This window comes from Lepisma saccharinum, chromosome 4, assembly GCF_977018435.1.
Source record: "Lepisma saccharinum chromosome 4, izLepSacc3.1, whole genome shotgun sequence".
In the NCBI taxonomy this organism is placed as follows: domain Eukaryota; kingdom Metazoa; phylum Arthropoda; class Insecta; order Zygentoma; family Lepismatidae; genus Lepisma; species Lepisma saccharinum.
Genome location: NC_139232.1, coordinates 116,530,849 through 116,550,463, shown reverse-complemented (window position 1 = coordinate 116,550,463; position 19,615 = coordinate 116,530,849). Strand labels below are relative to the sequence as shown.

The following is a 19,615-nucleotide window of genomic DNA, read 5'->3' as shown; positions in this document are numbered from 1 at the left end:
AGTCAGAAGGGTCGGGGGGGGGGGGATGGATCTATTGAGCAGGGCGATAGGTGGGGGATGTCAGGTATACAGTCTGACACAACTAGGTTGTCTCCGAGCCTTTCCAGCGATCGGATTGCTAGCAAAGTGAGAAGCCGTTTCAGTGTCGCGTCACGGTTGAAAATGCAGCGCAGTTTGGAACAGTGGTACGCGATAAAATTTTGCGCCAAACTTGGTAAATTCACTACCGACATGCTTGAAATGTTAAGACAAGCCTATGGGGGCGAGACATTAACGAAAGGACAAATGTGCAGATAGCGTTCAAAGACGGAAGAGAAGACGAGGAGAACGAACAACGCTCAGGACGTCCGAAAACGCCCATAACTGCCGACCATGCGACTCAAGTAAAGTCTGTTTTGGACTCTGACCGACGTTTGAGTGTAAGGTTAATCTCAGATAAGGTGAGACTGCCGAATTTTACACGCAGGTACTCGATCACATGAGAAAAAGAGTCTCGTCCTGAGATCGCAGACGCCTGGATTCTCCACCACGACAACGCACCATCTCACCCATCGCTGCAAGTGAGGAAATTTTTGGCCAAGAAAAATGTGACAACAATTCACAACCCACCGTACATTCTGAACCTCGCCGCGGCCGACTTATTTTGTTCCAGAGGCTCAAATTTTGCCTGAAAAGACACCGTTTTCTGGCAATTGAAAAAGTCCAAGCAACCGTGACACGTGCTCTGCAAAGCATCTCACGTCAAGACGTACAGCGCTGCTACGAAGAGTGACAGAAAAGCTGGAACTGCTGCATTGACGCTCAAGGATCCTACTTTAAAGAATATTAACTGTATTTGAACATAGTTTCAATAAAACGATTTTTCCAGAATTAGTCTCATTACCTTTTGGACAGACCTTGTATAACTGTGTGAATTGATGCAGTAAAAGTGCATCAATCTTGATTTGATGCATTTTTGAATTCTGTGAGTGGAAGTGCCCTGCAGAAAACGGTCCATGCAATTTCGACCCGGAAGGACAACAAAAAGGCTCTTGGACTTGACGGAATGGCTTCCGACAGCTCGGACAAACCGAGACTCGATGTTCTCCAGCACGTCGCGAGAAGTTACCGCACCGACGGGAACAAAAGAAAGGGCAGGCCAGGAGGCGGGAAAGTGCTTGGGTACGTCGCCTTCAATCCCCCTGGTGGCCAGGCCCGAAAAGATCGATTTCCCGCTCCTCGCGGCGCCAGATATTGTTGTGAGAAGCTGAGGCCGAGCCATTTATCACGGAGGCTCGCATTCAGCCTCCCAAGGTTCGCAGGGACCGGGGCGATAATTCACGGCCTCGAAGCTATAACGTCTCGTTTTGCGATCGGAGAGCAGAAAACAATTAACCGTTACGATCGATGACGTAATAGTCTTCTGGAAACAAAGGCTTCGTTACATGGACCGTACAAAAAGCAATACCTTCGGCGTCATGACTGCCAATTGGCTGATATGTGGCACATGAAAGCAGCATATGGTTAAGATGGCTTTTTAATTTCCTTCATTTCATTTTTTGGTTATTTGGCGTTGCTTTTCTGCCACTTTTGGCTAAACTCGACGATGAAAACGAGTGATGATATGATGAAATTGATGAAGGGACACCCACAAAGAACACCCGCCCCCTTGGTGTCTAACCAGTCCGCCACTGAGGTAGGCGCTTTATAATTCGCTTAATCACAATTAAAGATTCGACTTAATATCGACAGCATGATAAGTCTCCCGATGGACTGCTATGAACCCTCTACAGGTGCAGTTACTCAGACGTTCTTTCAGGTGAAGATTATTACGGCACGACTACTTGCCCAATCGCCTTGCACGGTAGAGTTATGAGCCTCCTAAATTAAGGCTGCAACGAGGCTTCTCAGGATGTGATGACTTATTGTGATTTCAAGGTTATAGACTTCTTATTTTAACACACGCACAGAACGATACAATATCACTTATGATTCACAACACTATCGCAAATAGTTTCTCCATAACATTGTGCCTTATGGTACATCTCCTTATGTCGAAAAGTCGCATGTTGCTCTATACTTCTACCACAATAACAGACCTCGTCAGGATGTCAGCGTTTTCAACTGTCTGGTAGGATCCATCGAAGAAGCTTCTAGAATCCGGGAACTGGGCTTGATTGGTTTCCGGTGCGGATGCAACTTGGAAACCCCATTGTCAGCTTGAAGAAGGGCAGCCACTAAGATGAATCTTTATTTTCAGATTCACATTACTGAGCCTCACTTATTTTTCAGCATCGATATTTTAGTCAAATGCAAAAGTATTGTAACAAAATTAATTTATAAAATATGAAGATTAAAATGTCCGTATTGAAATAAACTTGTAAATAGTCGTGTCTCACGAACCAATAGTCTGTTATAGCTGAAACGTGCGGCAAATTAAAAATAAAAACTTCCTTCTGTTGCATACAATGAATATTCGACGGCGTAACTCCATTTGTGCAAATAGGTGGGCAGTGGCGGCGATTGGTTCCAAAACGGGGGAGAGGGGGCAAAGACAAAATATTTGCTTTTGTAGACAAGGTTCAACAAAGTGCGGGGGCAAAAGTGGCGAAAAGTTGGGGAGGGGGGCAACTGGCCCCGCTCATCGCCGCCACTGTGGGTGGGTTTTCTCGGGGAAAAAAATGACACATGAGTCGGGAATGTGAAGGAACAAATTCTGCGAATTTCATCAAAATCGGACAAAACTTGCCCATTTTTCCGGTGATTTGACATCCGTAATTTATCCATAACCCCAACAGCCCTCATAATTTTTTCAACACGTCCATAATTTTTTTCACACAAGTCCAATTTAGGGTCTTTTTGTTACTAAATATACCTTGACACCACCTAAAAAGAACAATACCCTCAACGAAAATTCTGGATAAATCCCTGTTTGACAGAATGATCCAGTTTATTTCCGTTGATAAGATAGAAATACTGGTCTCTCCGTAGAGGCTAGACTCACCTTCAAAGTACAATGTTTCGTTCCACCGGGGATTCAGCGTTTTTCGTCTAATCTTAGTCTCCAGGCGGTGTTTCTTGTCCGGCAACAGGGTGACCCTTACGTAGGGATCGGAGGTCCCCGACATGTCTTTTGCCGGCAACTCCTTCGCCTGAAAAGAGAATGAAGAAAAAAATACGAATAAAGAAAATATTTCATGGATACATCCAATTTTATTATCAGGAAGAATTCAAATATAAGAATGTAAGAATTTTAAGAACAGCAAATTTCAAAGTACACAACGATGTAAATTGAGCGAAACGTTTGGCTGCAAGAAAATTGGAACCGGTTGTCTGCAGTACTATTGCTGTATGTAAGTGTGCGCTGACTTCTCTGGAATTGACTTAAACTAGTGGAAATGAAATGGATCTTGTTGCATTGAATTCTTAACGGCATCAGCCTAGACATATATCCCAGCACAGGAGAGTAGGTGGAAGGGGCGACTCTGGAAGGGTCTTTTGACCTACTTTTCTCACCTTAATGGATTTCTCTCGTAAGACATGAGCAGTGTTGCCAACTCCTCACTCGAAAAATCACCAAGGTTTTTGTTTTTGGGTATAACCTAACCTACAATGAGAGAAAAATGGACAGAAGAAAAGCTCTGGCATTATTTTTTAAGCTATTTTTTATGCTAACTCGTTTTTTGACCTATATTTGAAATGACTTACGATATTTTCCTATAAGGCTGTCTCCTCTTACTGTAAGGCCCCCCCCCCCCCAGTGTAATCTACTACAACCTGCTAATAGGCTTTTGCTCTCGGCGTAATCTGTTTTACGCACTAAACTAACCTACAATAAAAGAAAATTAGGCAGAAGAAAAGCTCTGGCATCAGTTTTTTAAGCTATTTTTTTATCTTCTGCAAATCTTGCTCTTATGCTACCTCGCTTTTTGACCTACATTTGAAATGACTTACGATATTTTCCTATAAGGCTGTCTCCTCTTACTGTAAGGCCCCCCCCCCCAGTGTAATCTACTACAACCTGCTAATAGACTTTTGCTCTCGGCGTAATCTGTTTTACGCACTAAACTAACCTACAATAAAAGAAAATTAGGCAGAAGAAAAGCTCTGGCATCATTTTTTAAGCTATTTTTTACCTCCTGCAAATCTTGCTCTTATGCTACCTCGCTTTTTGACCTATATTTGAAATGACTTACGATATTTTCCTATAAGGCTGTCTCCTCTTACTGTAAGGTCTCTCAGTGTAATCTACCACGACCTTGCACTCTCAGCGTAATCTGCCACAATGTTTTGTTATTAAAACTCTCAGGTGTGATCTTCTACAATGTGTGTGTGTGATAATCAAAATTTTATTTTTTTTGTTAAGGAAATCCCTACTACAACCTAACAAACTACAACCTAACAAAACTTCTCCTATAATATTTTAAGCCCCTGTTATGATATTTTTCTCCTCATGATGTAAAAATTGGTATTGTAGCGATATTTGAAATCGAGTGTGCTGCGTGAAGGGGGAAGGATGAATATATTTTATTGCAATTTTCCAAGTCCCGGTCAAGTCTGTCAAATGACAGACGGATGTTGAACAAGAGAGTGTTCACTCGAATATGGAGTAGGTTACGAGAATGAGCAGGAAATTGCATTGTGTTGGTTTCGAAATACCGTCCTCTTATCTCTAATGAAATTCTAAAGCTTTTTATTACATTGAAATACCTGTAATGCGAAAGGGGATTTCGCGTGCTATGAACATTGACGCAATAACGCAAATTCAACAATATGTAGACCTTGGGATGACGGAATTACATAGAGTAATGTCAGTTAGCAGCATAGATACCAGTGATGCAAGTCCTCTTATCTCTAATGAAATTCTAAAGCTTTTTTATTACATTGAAATACCTGTAATGCGAAAGGGGATTTCGCATGCAATCAACATTGACGCAATAACACAAAATTCAACAATACGTAGGCCTTGGGATGATGGAAGTATATATAGTGACGTCAGTTAGCAGCATAGATACCAGTAATGCAATGCGATGCATTATTCAAAATAATGTGACTGAAATATAAAAGAAGAATCTTCTAGAGCGGATTGTCTCGGATTTCTATTGGTCCACGTTGCGTTGGCTAACATTTCACTTTTGACCTTATTAGAAAACCGTATAAAACTTAAAGCGCTGGTGTAGAAAGTTCTGTTTTTATTTTAAACGATAGTGAAGAGCATTTCTGCAGTATTTTCCAAAAGTAAGTAATTTTGTTTCTTAGCTTGCATGAGTTGGCTTTGATTTATAAGTATGGTTTTGTTTTTGTGAGTTGATTTTTGAAACTAGCCAAAACAGATATAAGAGATTGTGGAAGGAAGGTATAACTTCTTGAAAACCAAAATAGCTCTTATGTATTGTGGAAGAAAATATACTCACAAAACATGCAAAAAAGAGAGAGAATATAGAAGATGTTTCATGTCTCTCTCTGCTTTTATATATTTGAAGCATGCATCTTGGTAGCTGGAATATTTTTTTTTCTTCCGTGTGTCGTTGTTGGTAGGTAGGAAATATGTGTGTGTGGGGGGGGGAAAGGGGGGCATATTTAAAAAAAATAAATGTGTTAAATTGTTAGAGGAAAGCAAGAAAAAAAAATAGAGGAGAGTTGCGTGTTTTTGATATCTAGTGGAAGTACTGATTGATTTGATGGTTTAAGTACACTTTATACACAGTAAGACTAATCGAGACTGGACCTACAGTTTCAAGAACCACTTGTACCTCCACCGGGTATCGAACTCTTGATTACAAGACAACAACGTTATCGCTGCGCCATCGCAGAGGCTAGTGGAAGTACTGATTGATTTGATGTTTTAAGTCCACTTTATGCACAGTAAGACGAATCGGGGGTGGACCTACAGTTTCAAGAACTACTTGTGCGGGTATCGAAGCCTTGATTACAAGGCAACGACGCTACCGCTGCGCCATCGCAAAGTCTAGTGAAAGTACATAGTTATTCGAATCTTATTTTATTTAAAATATTTAGTTTTTATGCACGCTTATTGATATTAAACCTCAAATTAAATAAAATCTGACAACTATATCCAATTATACTTATGGCTACAGAACGAGCATTCGCAAAAAAATGGCTTGAGATTTTTTTTACCATGTAAACAAAATGGCCAACATGCCAAATATGAACAGGCTATATAGATTTGAGAGAGAGAGATGGATAGGAAAAAAAGTTAATTAAAATTTAATTTCATGATTGCAACACACGGAACTTAATGATCGATTTATTGATTTAGTTTATTTTACTTCGCGTTTTGTATCTTTTGGCTAATTTGCGAAGATTGGGGATGAGTGATGAAATGGATGAATAGATATTCACAAACAACCATGCTCGACCGGGATTCGAACCCGGGACCCTTGACATCGCAGCGCGATGTGCTAACCACTCGGCCACAGGGTTGGGCAAGTACTGGTATATACATAGATCAAAGTTACATGGTTCTAGACCCCATAGGAGCCGAGAAAATCAACGTCTTGGAAAACGTCTTAAGACAAATATCTTAATCTTTAAGAAAGTCGACTTCCGGTCTGTCAAGATGTTACTTCCGGTCTGTCAAGAAAATTTTCTTAAGACAATTATCTTAAGACGTTTTCTAAGACATTGATTTTCTCGGCTCCTAATTGAGCTAGGATGATGATTGTGGGTTTGTTGGATAGGTTTTGATAATAACTACTCAACTACAAGCAAGCCCCCCCCTTTCCCCCCTCAATTTGTTTAAGAAATTCGATTTGATGCTTTGGATGTGTTTTTAGATTAAAAAATTTTGTAATTGGGAATGTAGAAAAGCTATTCTTGCTTGTTGGCGATATTTTTTAAAACTGCTCTGTGACCCTCTCGTTTTTCACGTCGTACGCGAAGGACTTCTCTGCAATCAGGATGACGCTGCACAGAGTATCGGCAGGCAGCGCGTCGTGGAACTCGCAGACGACCTTGATGTTGGTTCGATCGTTGACCACAACCTTCTTTCTCTTAGATGTGTTGATGACGGTCATGGGTCTCCGTGCTTTGAACTCGCTGGGGGTGTAGTACATGTCCACACTTCCCTCGGTCACGCGTTTGTAAGCCGTGTAAGCTTCGTAAAGTTTGAGGTAATCATCTTTGGTTATGTCCAGGTTGTAATTCTCGCGCGGGAACACTTCGTTGCGTCCATTCTTGAGATAAACGTTCTTGATCTTGCAGTCGTCGAATTTGCTGGAATTTTTTTCCTGATTGTTATCGCGATCGGTTTGAAAGAGCACTACGACGAAATCTGGCATGTCGAACTGTATGTTGTTGAACTGCGTCGTCACGTCGAATTCCATGTGACTTCCCGACGCCATCTTCTGCACGCACTGGTAACCGTGAAAGTGAATCGGCACCTGCGGACTTTTCAAGATCTCCGCTTTGTACTTGAGGGCGTAGTTCGTTTCGTATTCCACCACTGGCATTCTCAATTCCATGCTCCGGATGACGCATTTCGCCGCTTCGGGTAAAGTGTTGGCTATCGGCGTGCCGTCGGCGTTCAAGTTGGTGTATCGCATCAGTGCGTCGTTGTCGTTGGCCGCTCTTCGAAACGTGATCCTCAGTCCTCCCTTCCACATGATCTCCTTGTAGTCCGAGAAGAAACCAGGCAGCAGACGCATGGGAAAGAGCACCGTGTGACTTCTCGTCGATATTTTGGTCCCGGCTTCGAATCCCCCGGCCTGGTAGTACGCTGCGTCCGTTTTGGATAATTTCAATGTTCCCACTGCCGTCGACGTGATGCCTGGATAATCTATTCTGTCGATGACGGTGTTGTGTTTCCTCACCTCCACCTGCGAGAACAGGTGAGGCACGAAGTTGTCCACGAGTTTCAAATTGGCATTGGGCGGAAACGCGTCTCCGCTTTCTTTCTTCACCACGTCGAATTGAAGGTAGAGGTCCGCTCTGTGAGGATGAACGAACCCATCGCCTACGTCCACGTCGTATTCGATCTCTCTGTTCGCCTCGTTGAGATTGGCGAACGTGCGACGGTTGGGAGGGAAAGATTGCAATTCGTAACTTTCGATTTGCTCCATTTTACATGTATGGTTATTTATTATATGTTGATCTCCACGATGGCCGTCGTAGTGGCACCTGCGAAATCCACCACGTCTCCTTTCTCGTTCGTCACCACCAACTCTATGTCGTCTATGCGGTTGCGACATACTGGAAAATAGATCGGCGAAGAGGGTGTGTAGATGATCGGTTCCATGAACTCGGAACTTGGTTTGAAAGTGGCTATGATTCCCGTCTGCTTGTGACTTCCTAATAATCCGTCCGAAGATTTCGTGATCATGCCTTCCGCCACGTTGCAGTGTACGTTCAGAGTCTTTATGGCCAAGAATTTAGGAATGTTGGTTGCCGTGTGCTTGATGCCAGCTTCGAGTTTGGTGTCGTTCTCGAAACCTAAAAGTTCTCCCATGGTGCCCAGGTCCACGGTCTCCGTCGCGGATAGGATTTCCACTCTGTGCGTGACCGAATTTTGAGAAAGGTATGTGCCTTTGGGTAACTGAGCTTGCAAAGTGGAAAGATTGTATTGTCCTGGCGTGACGACGATGTGTTCGCTTCCGACGCTAATTTTGTTGTTGTGCTGCGTGACGTTAGGTATGAGGTACATGCTGTAGAATGCACGCAGAGCCACGGATTTAGGATAGACGATGTCGTCGTGCAGCGTGAGTTTCAAGATTGAAGATTCGCTCGTGAGATGGAACACGCCCATCCTAGTGATGCTGTTTGAGGTTCCACAATGCTTTCTGGAAATCCTCGATCGTAGGGTTATTTATTTTAGAGAGAAACGCGAGCACGGAGAGGCAGAGATGGCCGCAGTTCACGTCTTCGAAATTTTGAATGCGTTCGTCGTTGTAGTATATAGAGGTTTTGTTCGTCTTCAGATAATAAATTAAATTTGTAGGTGGAACACCTCCGAAAGAATCGAAAACGAATGCTTTATCATCATTTTTGTGGTAACATATCCAATGCGTGCCCGGATTTTCTTGACCGTCCAAGTTGACTACTCCGCATTCTCTTCTTTTCACGCTTGAAGGTAGCGAGTCGGACATGAAAACTCCTCTGAAGTATTTGATTTGTAACGGTTCGATCAGAGATTCAATGTCTCGGTTGGTGAGTGCTTCTGTTTCTTTTTTTTAAACTTCTTCATCACGCCCTTCCCCCCTTTTTTCTCCATGGCCAGGTTGTGACGTTTCTGTTCTTCCAATTCCGCCTTGTTCTTCTTCGAGTCGATGACGGTTTTCGCGATGGCGGCACTTCCGCCAGCCAAACTTCCAACGGCCCCCAATGCTGCTAGGATGGCCGGGATGTTGAATATGAAACCTCCGACCTTTTGCTGTTTCCGCGAACGCTGCAATCTTTTCAATTGAGGTGTGCTGAGAAGTAATTTCATTCCGTGTCCTTTCGACAAGCAAGAACGTTTCTTCTCGCGTTGTTTCTTGGTGAGTAACCCATCGAGGGCACCTAGATTTTTCAGATTGGAGTATGGTATCTGGTACACGACACCCTTGGGCTTCATGTTGATGCTCTATGTGTTATTTTCACGGTATGTTATTTATATATATATTCTGAGATTTTTTCTCGTGTAGTTTTTTTACGGTATGTTATTTATATATAAATATTCTGAGATTTTTTTTTTCACGGCCCCGCAGTCGCTACTCAAATTCTATTACGTGAGTAGACCCAGTGTCCGGGTACTGGGCCCTCAATTGGGGCTCGAATCATCATGTGGGGCTCGATCGCCTTAATGGATTTCTCTCGTAAGGCGCAGTGTTGTCAACTTCTTACCCGAAAAAATCACCAAGGTTGTGGCGCTCGTCGTAGCCTTTTATGATGTACATTTTGAGAGCAGAGTTGGCAAGACTGTGGGTTTACTGTAGCTTTTTATGAGGGGGGGGGTCTATTGCCCTCTGTTTACATCTGGCAACACTACCGTAGATTGACAGTGTTGTTAACCTACTGGGTTTTTTCACTGTAAATTTTCATCAAAGGACCTGAGGGGTCCATGTATTTTTTATGTCTGGCAATACTGTTGGGGGCCTAGTGTCGGCAACACTGTGGGTTTACTGTAGCCTTTTATGAGGGGGGTCTATTGTTTTTTGTTTACATCTGGCAACTCTATTGGATGTTTTTTTTTTGAGGCTCGAAATTATTATTTGAGGCTTGAAATCATCATTTGATGCTCGTCGGTGTTGCCTACCCACTCTACAAAAATTCTACTATATGATCTTTCACTGGCTAACCTAACCTAACCTAACCTAACCTAACCTACTCTAACCTAACCTAACCTAACCTACTCAAACCTAACCAAACCTAACCTAACCTAACCTACTCAAACCTAACCTAACCTAACCTAACCTAACCTACTCTAACCTAACCTAACCTAACCTACTCAAACCTAACCTAACCTACTCAAACCTAACCTAACCTAACCTAACCTAACCTACTCTAACCTAACCTAACCTAACCTACTCAAACCTAACCTAACCTAACCTAACCTAACCTACTCTAACCTAACCTAACCTAACCTACTCAAACCTAACCTAACATAACCTAACCTAACCTAACCTAACCTAACCTAACCTACTTTAACCTAACCTAACCTAACCTACTCAAACCTAACCTAACCTAACCTAACCTAACCTACTCTAACCTAACCTAACCTAACCTAACCTAACCCACCCTAACCTAACCTAGCCTAAAGCAAGGAGCTAATTGTACAACAACTTGTACCTAATTGTACAACATATACACAGACATAAAAGAGAGAGCCTTCCCGTAACTTACTTCATGTACAATTTATATGTTTTTACAACTGTGAAAAGAAAGCATATGTGTTCTGTATGCATATATTTATTCTTATTTTTCGAAGTTGAATGAAAACACGTGTTTTTACGTTCTCGTAATACTGACTTTGCTCTACTGATTTTAAATTGCTTCCATCCGGTTTTTTTTTTTTCTGTGCTATTTCCGCATGCACGCAACATTCGCTTTCAATAGTTTAATGAAATACAGAAGGAGTTTTAGTATAGCAGGCTCCGAGTTTTACAATTTATTAAATTAAACAATAATTTATGTAAGAATATACTTGTACTTACCGAACACAAAATAATAAAAGCACATGTGAATCTTTGCGTGCGTTCATGTTATATGACGACTGAGTAAAAAATAATGTTGACGCTCCGAAAGATAAAAGTTCCTGGTTCGACATCAGATGCATGCAAATTTTATGTTTTGCTCTCCAAAATCTTGATTTCTATGTTTGTGCTATTTGCCATACAGCAGAGGAGAAGAGGGGAGAGGGGAGGGGAGGGGGTACTATTAGCGCCATCTATTAGCAAACAATAGAAATAAAAAGTAGGGTCAAACTTTTTCAACACCCAAAAATTTTAAACGTCCTCGTTTAGTAATACGATCTAGCTGAAGATGTTTGAAGGAGTACTCTTAGTCGACGAAGCTAATTGCTAGGGCCCATATATTGCTAAAATGTTCTTTGATTTGCATATTTCTCATACCGCCATATGTTGTTCTAGTTGACTTCTTCCAAAAAAATGCTAATTAGCGAGAGTTAATTAAGCAAGGCAAGTAAAAGAAGCAAATAGGACAATATGTGCCGGCGTGGAAATATGTAAAAATTCGATTCAGAGGTGGATCGAATTAAAATTGGGGGATATTTTGCATTTTTTCCCTATAATGTACAAAACATTTACCGTACATAATTTTTTCCATTTACAACAGTATAAAATAAGAGGAATGTGTGACAATATCCATATTAATTAGGAAGGTATGTTGTATGCTAGGTTAGCTAATTGTGTCTTCTACAACTTTACTGTATAGAGGAAAGATGGAAAAAGAGAGCTCTACAAAAACTAACGCTCTTAACAATATTGAACGCCCCGTGAAAATTATATATAAATAAGGCATAAGCGTATTATCTGCTTTCATGTCAGATTTTCCCGACCTGTGAGCTGTAGTGTTTAGGTGACAAGCGACGCGCTCAAATATAATACTGTTGACAATATTGAACGCCCCGTGAAAATTATATATAAATAAGGCATAAGCGTATTATCTGCTTTCATGTCAGATTTTCCCGACCTGTGAGCTGTAGTGTTTAGGTGACAAGCGACGCGCTCAAATATAATACTGTTGACAATATTGTACGCCCCGTGAAAATTATATATAAATAAGGCATAAGCGTATTATCTGCTTTCATGTCAGATTTTCCCGACCTGTGAGCTGTAGTGTTTAGGGGACAAGCGACCTGCTGAAATATAATACTGTTGACAATATTGTACGCCCCGTGAAAATTATATATAAATAAGGCATAAGCGTATTATCTGCTTTCATGTCAGATTTTCCCGACCTGTGAGCTGTAGTGTTTAGGGGACAAGCGACCTGCTGAAATATAATACTGTTGACAATATTGTACGCCCCGTGAAAATTATATATAAATAAGGCATAAGCGTATTATCTGCTTTCATGTCAGATTTTCCCGACCTGTGAGCTGTAGTGTTTAGGCGACAAGCGACCTGCTCAAATATAATACTGTTGACAATATTGTACGTATATTGTATTGTATAGGAGACTAGAAGCATATAATTTGGCGAAAAAAAACCCAAATAAGGTCATAGAAAATAGTTAAAAAAAAAAGTGAGCAATTATATTTTGCATTGCACAGCATTTGGTATTAAATAACATACCCCCAAAAAATCTCTGCATTATGCGTTCTGAAAAAAATTGCCCTACGTGCCAAATTACTGTGTCAAGTAAACATTTTCAAAGGCACTGTCGTACTTGTGTGCCGGGAAAGCGAATATGTGCAACCAAACTGTGCTCTAAGTGTGGAATAAATATTTCTATTGCCAACTTCAAGCGACACCAGCTTACTTGCAAGAGCACTGGAACATCTCTACCGCAACCTTCCAAGCGAAAGGTAGAAGTAACCTCCCTCGATGCATCGCCACCTGCCAAACGCGTCAAGCTGGCGAAGAAAGCAGACCGATTTGCGTTTGAGCATTTATTAGAAGACTTTAACATAACATCAGACAGCTTCTGCGATGTGCGTAGTTTTCTGGAGAGCGAGCGAGCTAAGATAATATCCATCCTTAACGATGCATTGGCTACATACTCCACTAAATTCTATGCTGTGCTATGCTGCAAGTATAAGAAACCGTCTGATGAAATATATAAATTCTTCCATGCCACAAAAGCAAAAACACTGCATCAGGCAGATGTCACTGACCTCGACAGCATCTACAACAAGTTTGTCGAGGAGTTTGTGGCAAAGCACGAGGAGCATCAGGCTAAAGGCTCGGGCGGTTCGCTGTGTGGCGACCCCCACGAACTTTGTCTGACACTTAGCAAGTTCCTGCCACTGGCAGGGTCTAGCTATATTGCCCTGCCACCCGAGGTTGAAGCAAGGAAAGCTGTTCTCAATATTCAGAACAAAGACACCAAATGCTTCCTCTGGTCGGTGCTGGCAGCATTGCACCCTATACCTAGGGAAAACCACTCGTACCGTGTTGCACACTACAAGCAGTATGAGTCGGAACTGGAGGATGCAATGGCCGGGATTGCCTACCCTGTAGAAGTCTCGCATATTCACAAGTTTGAGGTTCGTGCTCGTGACTTGTTGGGCCTGCAATTAGCCATCAATGTTTACGGTCTCACCGAGAACAAAAATGAGGTCCATCCCATCCGGGTGAGCAACGTGGGCAACAACAACAAGGTACGAGAAATCAACCTCCTGCTCATCAAGGACGAGACCCATCACCATTACACCCTTATCCGTTCCCTCTCTCGGCTTGTTTCGAGCCAACGGAGCAAAGACAAAACCCACGTCGAGGTGTGTCGCAGGTGCTTGGCTACATTTAATAATCGAGAACAGCAAAATTACCGGTACATCAGAGGACCCAACATTGCTGCTGAGAAGCTAGCTCGCCACATGTTCTACTGTGGTACCAACGAGCCTGCACGAACTATCCTGCCCGAACCTGGTGCAGTAGAGTGCTTTCGCATGCACAGTGCTATGGTGAAGCATCCTGCCTATATTGTAGCAGACTTCGAGGCCTTTCTTCAACCTCTGTCTAACTGCGAGCCCAACCCCGAAACATCCTCTACCATTCCTTTCCAAATCCACGAGGCCTCGAGTTACTCCTATGTTGTGGTGTGGCGAGACCAACATATTGCCTCCGAGCCCTATGTGTATCGCGGTCCCGACCCGGTTAAACACTTCCTGGAGAGAATGCAACAGGAAGCCATCAAGATAGGGAAGGTGCTGTTGGCCCCCAAGCCCATGCTGCCTCTGTCTCCCAAAAACAAGCATCAGCACGAAATAGCTCTAAATTGTCCTGTTTGCAACTCGGTCTTCACTGACGATAACAAAAAGGTCCACCACCATGACCATTATGGGACCGGAAGCTACATTGGCCCGTGGTGCAACAGATGTAACTTGAGAGCCAGGGACCCGCGCTTCATACCGGTCTTTTTTCACAATGGCTCGGGATATGATTTCCATCACTTGGTCACACATCTAGGGTACGACAATGCGAGAATCAATGTCCTGGCACAGAACGAGGAGCGTTATATTAGCATCAGCAAGTGGGTGCCGATCCCCGACTCAAAAAGCAGCAGCATCGAGCTTCGGTTCCTCGACTCTCTGAGGTTCCTCCAGGCAAGCCTCGATGCTCTTGCTGGGAAGCTCAGAGACGACCAACTAGCTATTACCACATCAAGTTTCCCGAACTTAGATATCGCACTCATCAGACGTAAAGGGGTCTACCCCTATGAATACGTCACAGACCCTTCCAAGTTCGAAGAAGAGTTGCTGCCTCCCCAGGATAAGTTCTACAGCCAGCTGAGAGGTTCAGGTATTACCGACGAGGAGTACAAGCATGCTCAGTCTATGTGGGTCAAGTTGGGTTGCCGAACTTTCGGTGATTACCACGATGCATACCTGAAGCTTGATGTGACGCTTCTTGCCGATGTGTTCCAGGCGTTTCGGGCGAATGCGATAAATATTTACAACCTGGACCCTGTATATTTTTACAGCCTTCCTGGACTGGCATGGTCGGCCATGCTCCTGCTGACTAAAGTTAAACTTTCACTTATCTCCGATGTTGATATCATGCTTTTCATCGAGAGAGCTATCCGGGGCGGCATGGTCCAAGTGTCGCAACGCTTCGCACACGCCAACAATCACCACATGGCCACTGGTTACGACCCCTCCCAACCATCAAGCTACATCATGTACACTGACGTGAATAATCTTTACGGGCACTCCATGATGCAGCCACTCCCAACAGGACAGTTTGAGTGGGCTGACCCCTCCAACTTCGACATCGAAAAAGAGTGCGACGAGTTTGGGTTTTTTGCCGAGGTGGACCTTGACTTCCCCGAGAAGCTGCAGGATACATTCTGTGACCTTTCGCCTGCTCCGGAATTGAAGTGCCCACCTGGCTCGGATCAACCGAAGCTCGTCATGGACTTGGAGCCCAAAAAGCGTTATGTGCTACACTACCGGAACCTCCAGTGGTTAATGCAGCAAGGGGTCTCGGTCAAAGCTGTTTACCACGTGCTCTTGTTCAGGCAGTCTCCATGGTTGAAGCCGTACATCGAACTGAACACCAACCATCGCACTGATGCCACTTCGGAACTTGATCGCGATTTTTTCAAATTAATGAACAATGCGGTATTTGGGAAGACAATGGAGAATGTGCGAAATCGCGTTGATGTGAGGTTGGTGACGAAGAAAACACAGTGTCGTCGACTTGTTGCAAGCCCGCTGTTCAGGTCTCGAACAATTTACAACGAACAGATGTCTCTGATTCACATGAACCGGGGCAAGGTGCTACTCAACAAGCCCATCTATGTGGGAGCTGCAGTTTTGGATCTGAGCAAGTTGTGCATGTTCGAGACATATTACGGCATACTACGTGCACACTACAATCACAATATCTCGCTCCTCTACACAGACACGGACAGCTTGGTGTACCATGTTCGCACGGCCGATGCGTATGGTGATATGGCCAAAGTTCCAGCTCTTGTCAAGCTCTTCGACACATCGGGCTATCCCCAGCTAAACCGGTATGGAATTCTGCCCCGGAACAAAAAAATACCCGGCAAACTCAAGGACGAGAAAGACGGGGATGTGATTGTGGAGTTTGCTGGACTTCGTGCCAAAGCCTATGCGATCCGGGCTGAGGGTTCAGTAACAAAAAAGGCAAAGGGTGTAAGCAGGCAAGTGGTTCGGGAGCACCTCAAGTTTGAGGATTACCTCGAGTGCCTCAGAACAAAATCGCCCATTCTACAAAAAGAGCATCGTATCCAAAGCGTCGATCATGTGCTTACAACTAATATTGTCAGGAAAGTTGCTCTGGATGCACACGACGACAAGAGGTGTATTCTTGAATGTGGGGTCCATACACTTCCGTGGGGCCACTATCGCCTCCAAACTAGTAAGGCCTGCCCAGAGTGCAACAAAAAGTAATAGGCAATGCGAAAAAAAAAAACAATTTTAATTTACTTCCACTTCCTCGATTACATGCATGCATGGCACAGCAAAATTAAACTTCTGGAAACTACTAATTGCAATTTGTACTTATATATATAAAATTCCACATTTCTGATTGTGTGCTATTTTTTTTTTATTTATTTAAAACTGTTCAGTCACTCTTTCATTCTTGACGTCATACACAAATGTTTTCTCTGCAATAAGAATGACACTGCACAGAGTATCTGCAGGCAAGGCATCGTGGAACTCGCATACAATCTTGATGTTGGTACGATCGTTGACCACAACCTTCTTCCTCTTAGATGTGTTGATGACGGTCATGGGTCTCCGTGCTTTGAATTCGCTGGGCGCGTAGTACACGTCCACGCTTCCCTCGGTCACGCGTTTGTAAGCCGTGTAAGCTTCGTAAAGTTTGAGGTAATCGTTTTTGGTTACGTCGAGGTTGTAATTCTCGCGCGGGAACACTTCGTTACGTCCATTCTTCAGATAAACGTTCTTGATCTTGCAGTCGTCGAACTTGCTGGAATCTTTCTCCTGATCGTTATCGCGTCCGGTCTGAAAAAGCACTACGACGAAATCTGGCATGTCGAACTGTATGTTGTTGAACTGCGTCGTCACGTCGAATTCCATGTGACTTCCCGACGCCATCTTCTGCACGCACTGGTAACCGTGAAAGTGAATCGGCACCTGCGGACTTTTCAAGATCTCCGCTTTGTACTTGAGGGCGTAGTTCGTTTCGTATTCCACCACCGGCATTCTCAATTCCATGCTCCGGATGACACATTTCGCCGCTTCGGGTAGAGTGTTGGCTATCGGCGTGGTGCCGTCCGGACCCAAAGTAGCGTATCGCATCAGTGCGTCGTTGTCGTTGGCCGCTCTTCGAAACGTAACCCTCAGTCCTCCCTTCCACATGATCTCCTTGTAGTCCGAGAAGAAACCAGGCAGCAGACGCATGGGAAAGAGCACCGTGTGACTTTTCGTCGATATTTTGGCCCCAGCTTCGAATCCCCCGGCCTGGTAGTACGCTGCGTCCGTTTTGGATAATTTCAACGTTCCCACTGCCGTCGACGTGATGCCTGGATAATCTATTCTGTCGATGACGGTGTTGTGTTTCCTCACCTCCACCTGCGAGAATAGGTGAGGCACGAAGTTGTCCACGAGTATCAAGTTTGCTGCTGCGGGAAACGCGTCTCCGCTTTCTTTCTTCACCACGTCGAATTGAAGGTAGAGGTCCGCTCTGTGAGGATGAATGAACCCGTCGCCTACGTCCACGTCGTATTCGATCTCCCTGTTCGCTTCATTCAGATTGGCGAACGTGCGACGGTTGGGAGGGAAAGACTGCAATTCGTAACTTTCGATTTGCTCCATTTTACATGTATGGTTATTTATTATATGTTGATCTCCACGATGGCCGTCGTAGTGGCACCTGCGAAATCCACCACGTCTCCTTTCTCGTTCGTCACCACCAACTCTATGTCGTCTATGCGGTTGCGACATACTGGAAAATAGATCGGCGAAGAGGGCGTGTAGATGATTGGTTCCATGAACTCGGAACTTGGTTTGAAAGTGGCTATGATTCCCGTCTGCTTGTGACTTCCTAACAATCCGTCCGAAGATTTCGTGATCATTCCTTCCGCCACGTTGCAGTGTACGTTCAGAGTCTCTATGGCCAAGAATTTAGGAATGTTGGTTGCTACGTGCTTGATGCCAGCTTCGAGTTTGGTGTTGTTCTCGAAACCTAAAAGTTCTCCCATGGTGCCCAGGTCCACGGTCTCCGTCGCGGATAGGATTTCCACTCTGTGCGTGACCGAATTTTGAGAAAGGTATGTGCCTTTGGGTAATTGAGCTTGCAAAGTGGAAAGATTGTATTGGCCTGGCGTGACGACGATGTGTTCGCTTCCAACGCTAATTTTGTTGTTGTGCTGGGTGACGTTAGGTATGAGGTACATGCTGTAGAATGCACGCAGAGCCACGGATTTAGGATAGACGATGTCGTCGTGCAGCGTGAGTTTCAAGATTGAAGATTCGCTCGTGAGATGGAACACGCCCATCCTAGTGATGCTGTTTGAGGTTCCACAATGCTTTCTGGAAATCCTCGATCGTAGGGTTATTTATTTTAGAGAGAAACGCGAGCACGGAGAGGCAGAGATGGCCGCAGTTCACGTCTCCGAAATTTTGAATGCGTTCGTCGTTGTAGTATATAGAGGTTTTGTTCGTTTTCAGATAATGAATTAAATTTGTAGGTGGAACACCTCCGAAAGAATCGAAAACGAATGCTTTATCATTGTTGTTTTTGTGGTAACATATCCAATGCGTGCCTGGATTTTCTTGACCGTCCAAGTTGACTACTCCGCATTCTCTTCTTTTAACGCTTGAAGGTAACGAGTCGGACATGAAAACTCCTCTGAAGTGTTTGATTTGTAACGGTTCGATCAGAGATTCAATATCTCGGTTGGTGAGTGCTTCTGTTTCTTTTTTTTAAACTTCTTCATCACACCCTTCCCCTTTTTCTTCTCCATGGCCAGGTTGTGACGTTTCTGTTCTTCCAACTCGGCCTTGTTCTTCTTCGAGTCGATGACGGTTTTCGCGATGGCGGCGCTACCGCCGGCTAAACTTCCAACAGCCCCCAATGCTGCTAGGATGGCCGGGATGCTGAATATGAAACCTCCGACCTTTTGCTGTTTCCGCGAACGCTGCAATCTTTTCAATTGAGGTGTGCTGAGCAGCAATTTCATTCCGTGTCCTTTCGACAAGCAAGAACGTTTCTTCTCGCGTTGTTTCTTGGTGAGTAACCCATCGAGGGCACCTAGATTTTTAAGATTGGAGTATGGTATCTGGTACACGACACCCTTGGGCTTCATGTTGATGCTCTATGTGTTATTTTCACGGTATGTTATTTATATATATATTCTGAGATTTTTTCTTGTGTAGTTTTTTTTACGGTATGTTATTTATATATAAATATTCTGAGATTTTTTTTTTCACGGCCCCGCAGTCGCTACACAAATTCTATTACGTGCTTCGTTTTCTTGCCAAGAAGTTCCTTTGCCCCCTTGTACACGATTCGAGTTT

General features: G+C 43.7%; 1 protein-coding gene across 4 annotated transcripts in view; it reads right to left on the bottom strand.

The window, feature by feature from the left end:
• The window catches only part of Syt7 (Synaptotagmin 7), an 863,311-nt gene that overhangs the window by 47,319 nt on the left and 796,377 nt on the right, over positions 1-19,615 (bottom strand). For all 4 annotated transcript variants that reach the window (XM_083121280.1, XM_083121281.1, XM_083121278.1 and 1 more), the window contains one exon: positions 2,984-3,131. In XM_083121280.1, the coding sequence (XP_082977406.1) occupies positions 2,984-3,131 (148 nt within the window). The remainder of the gene's footprint in view (positions 1-2,983; positions 3,132-19,615) is intronic.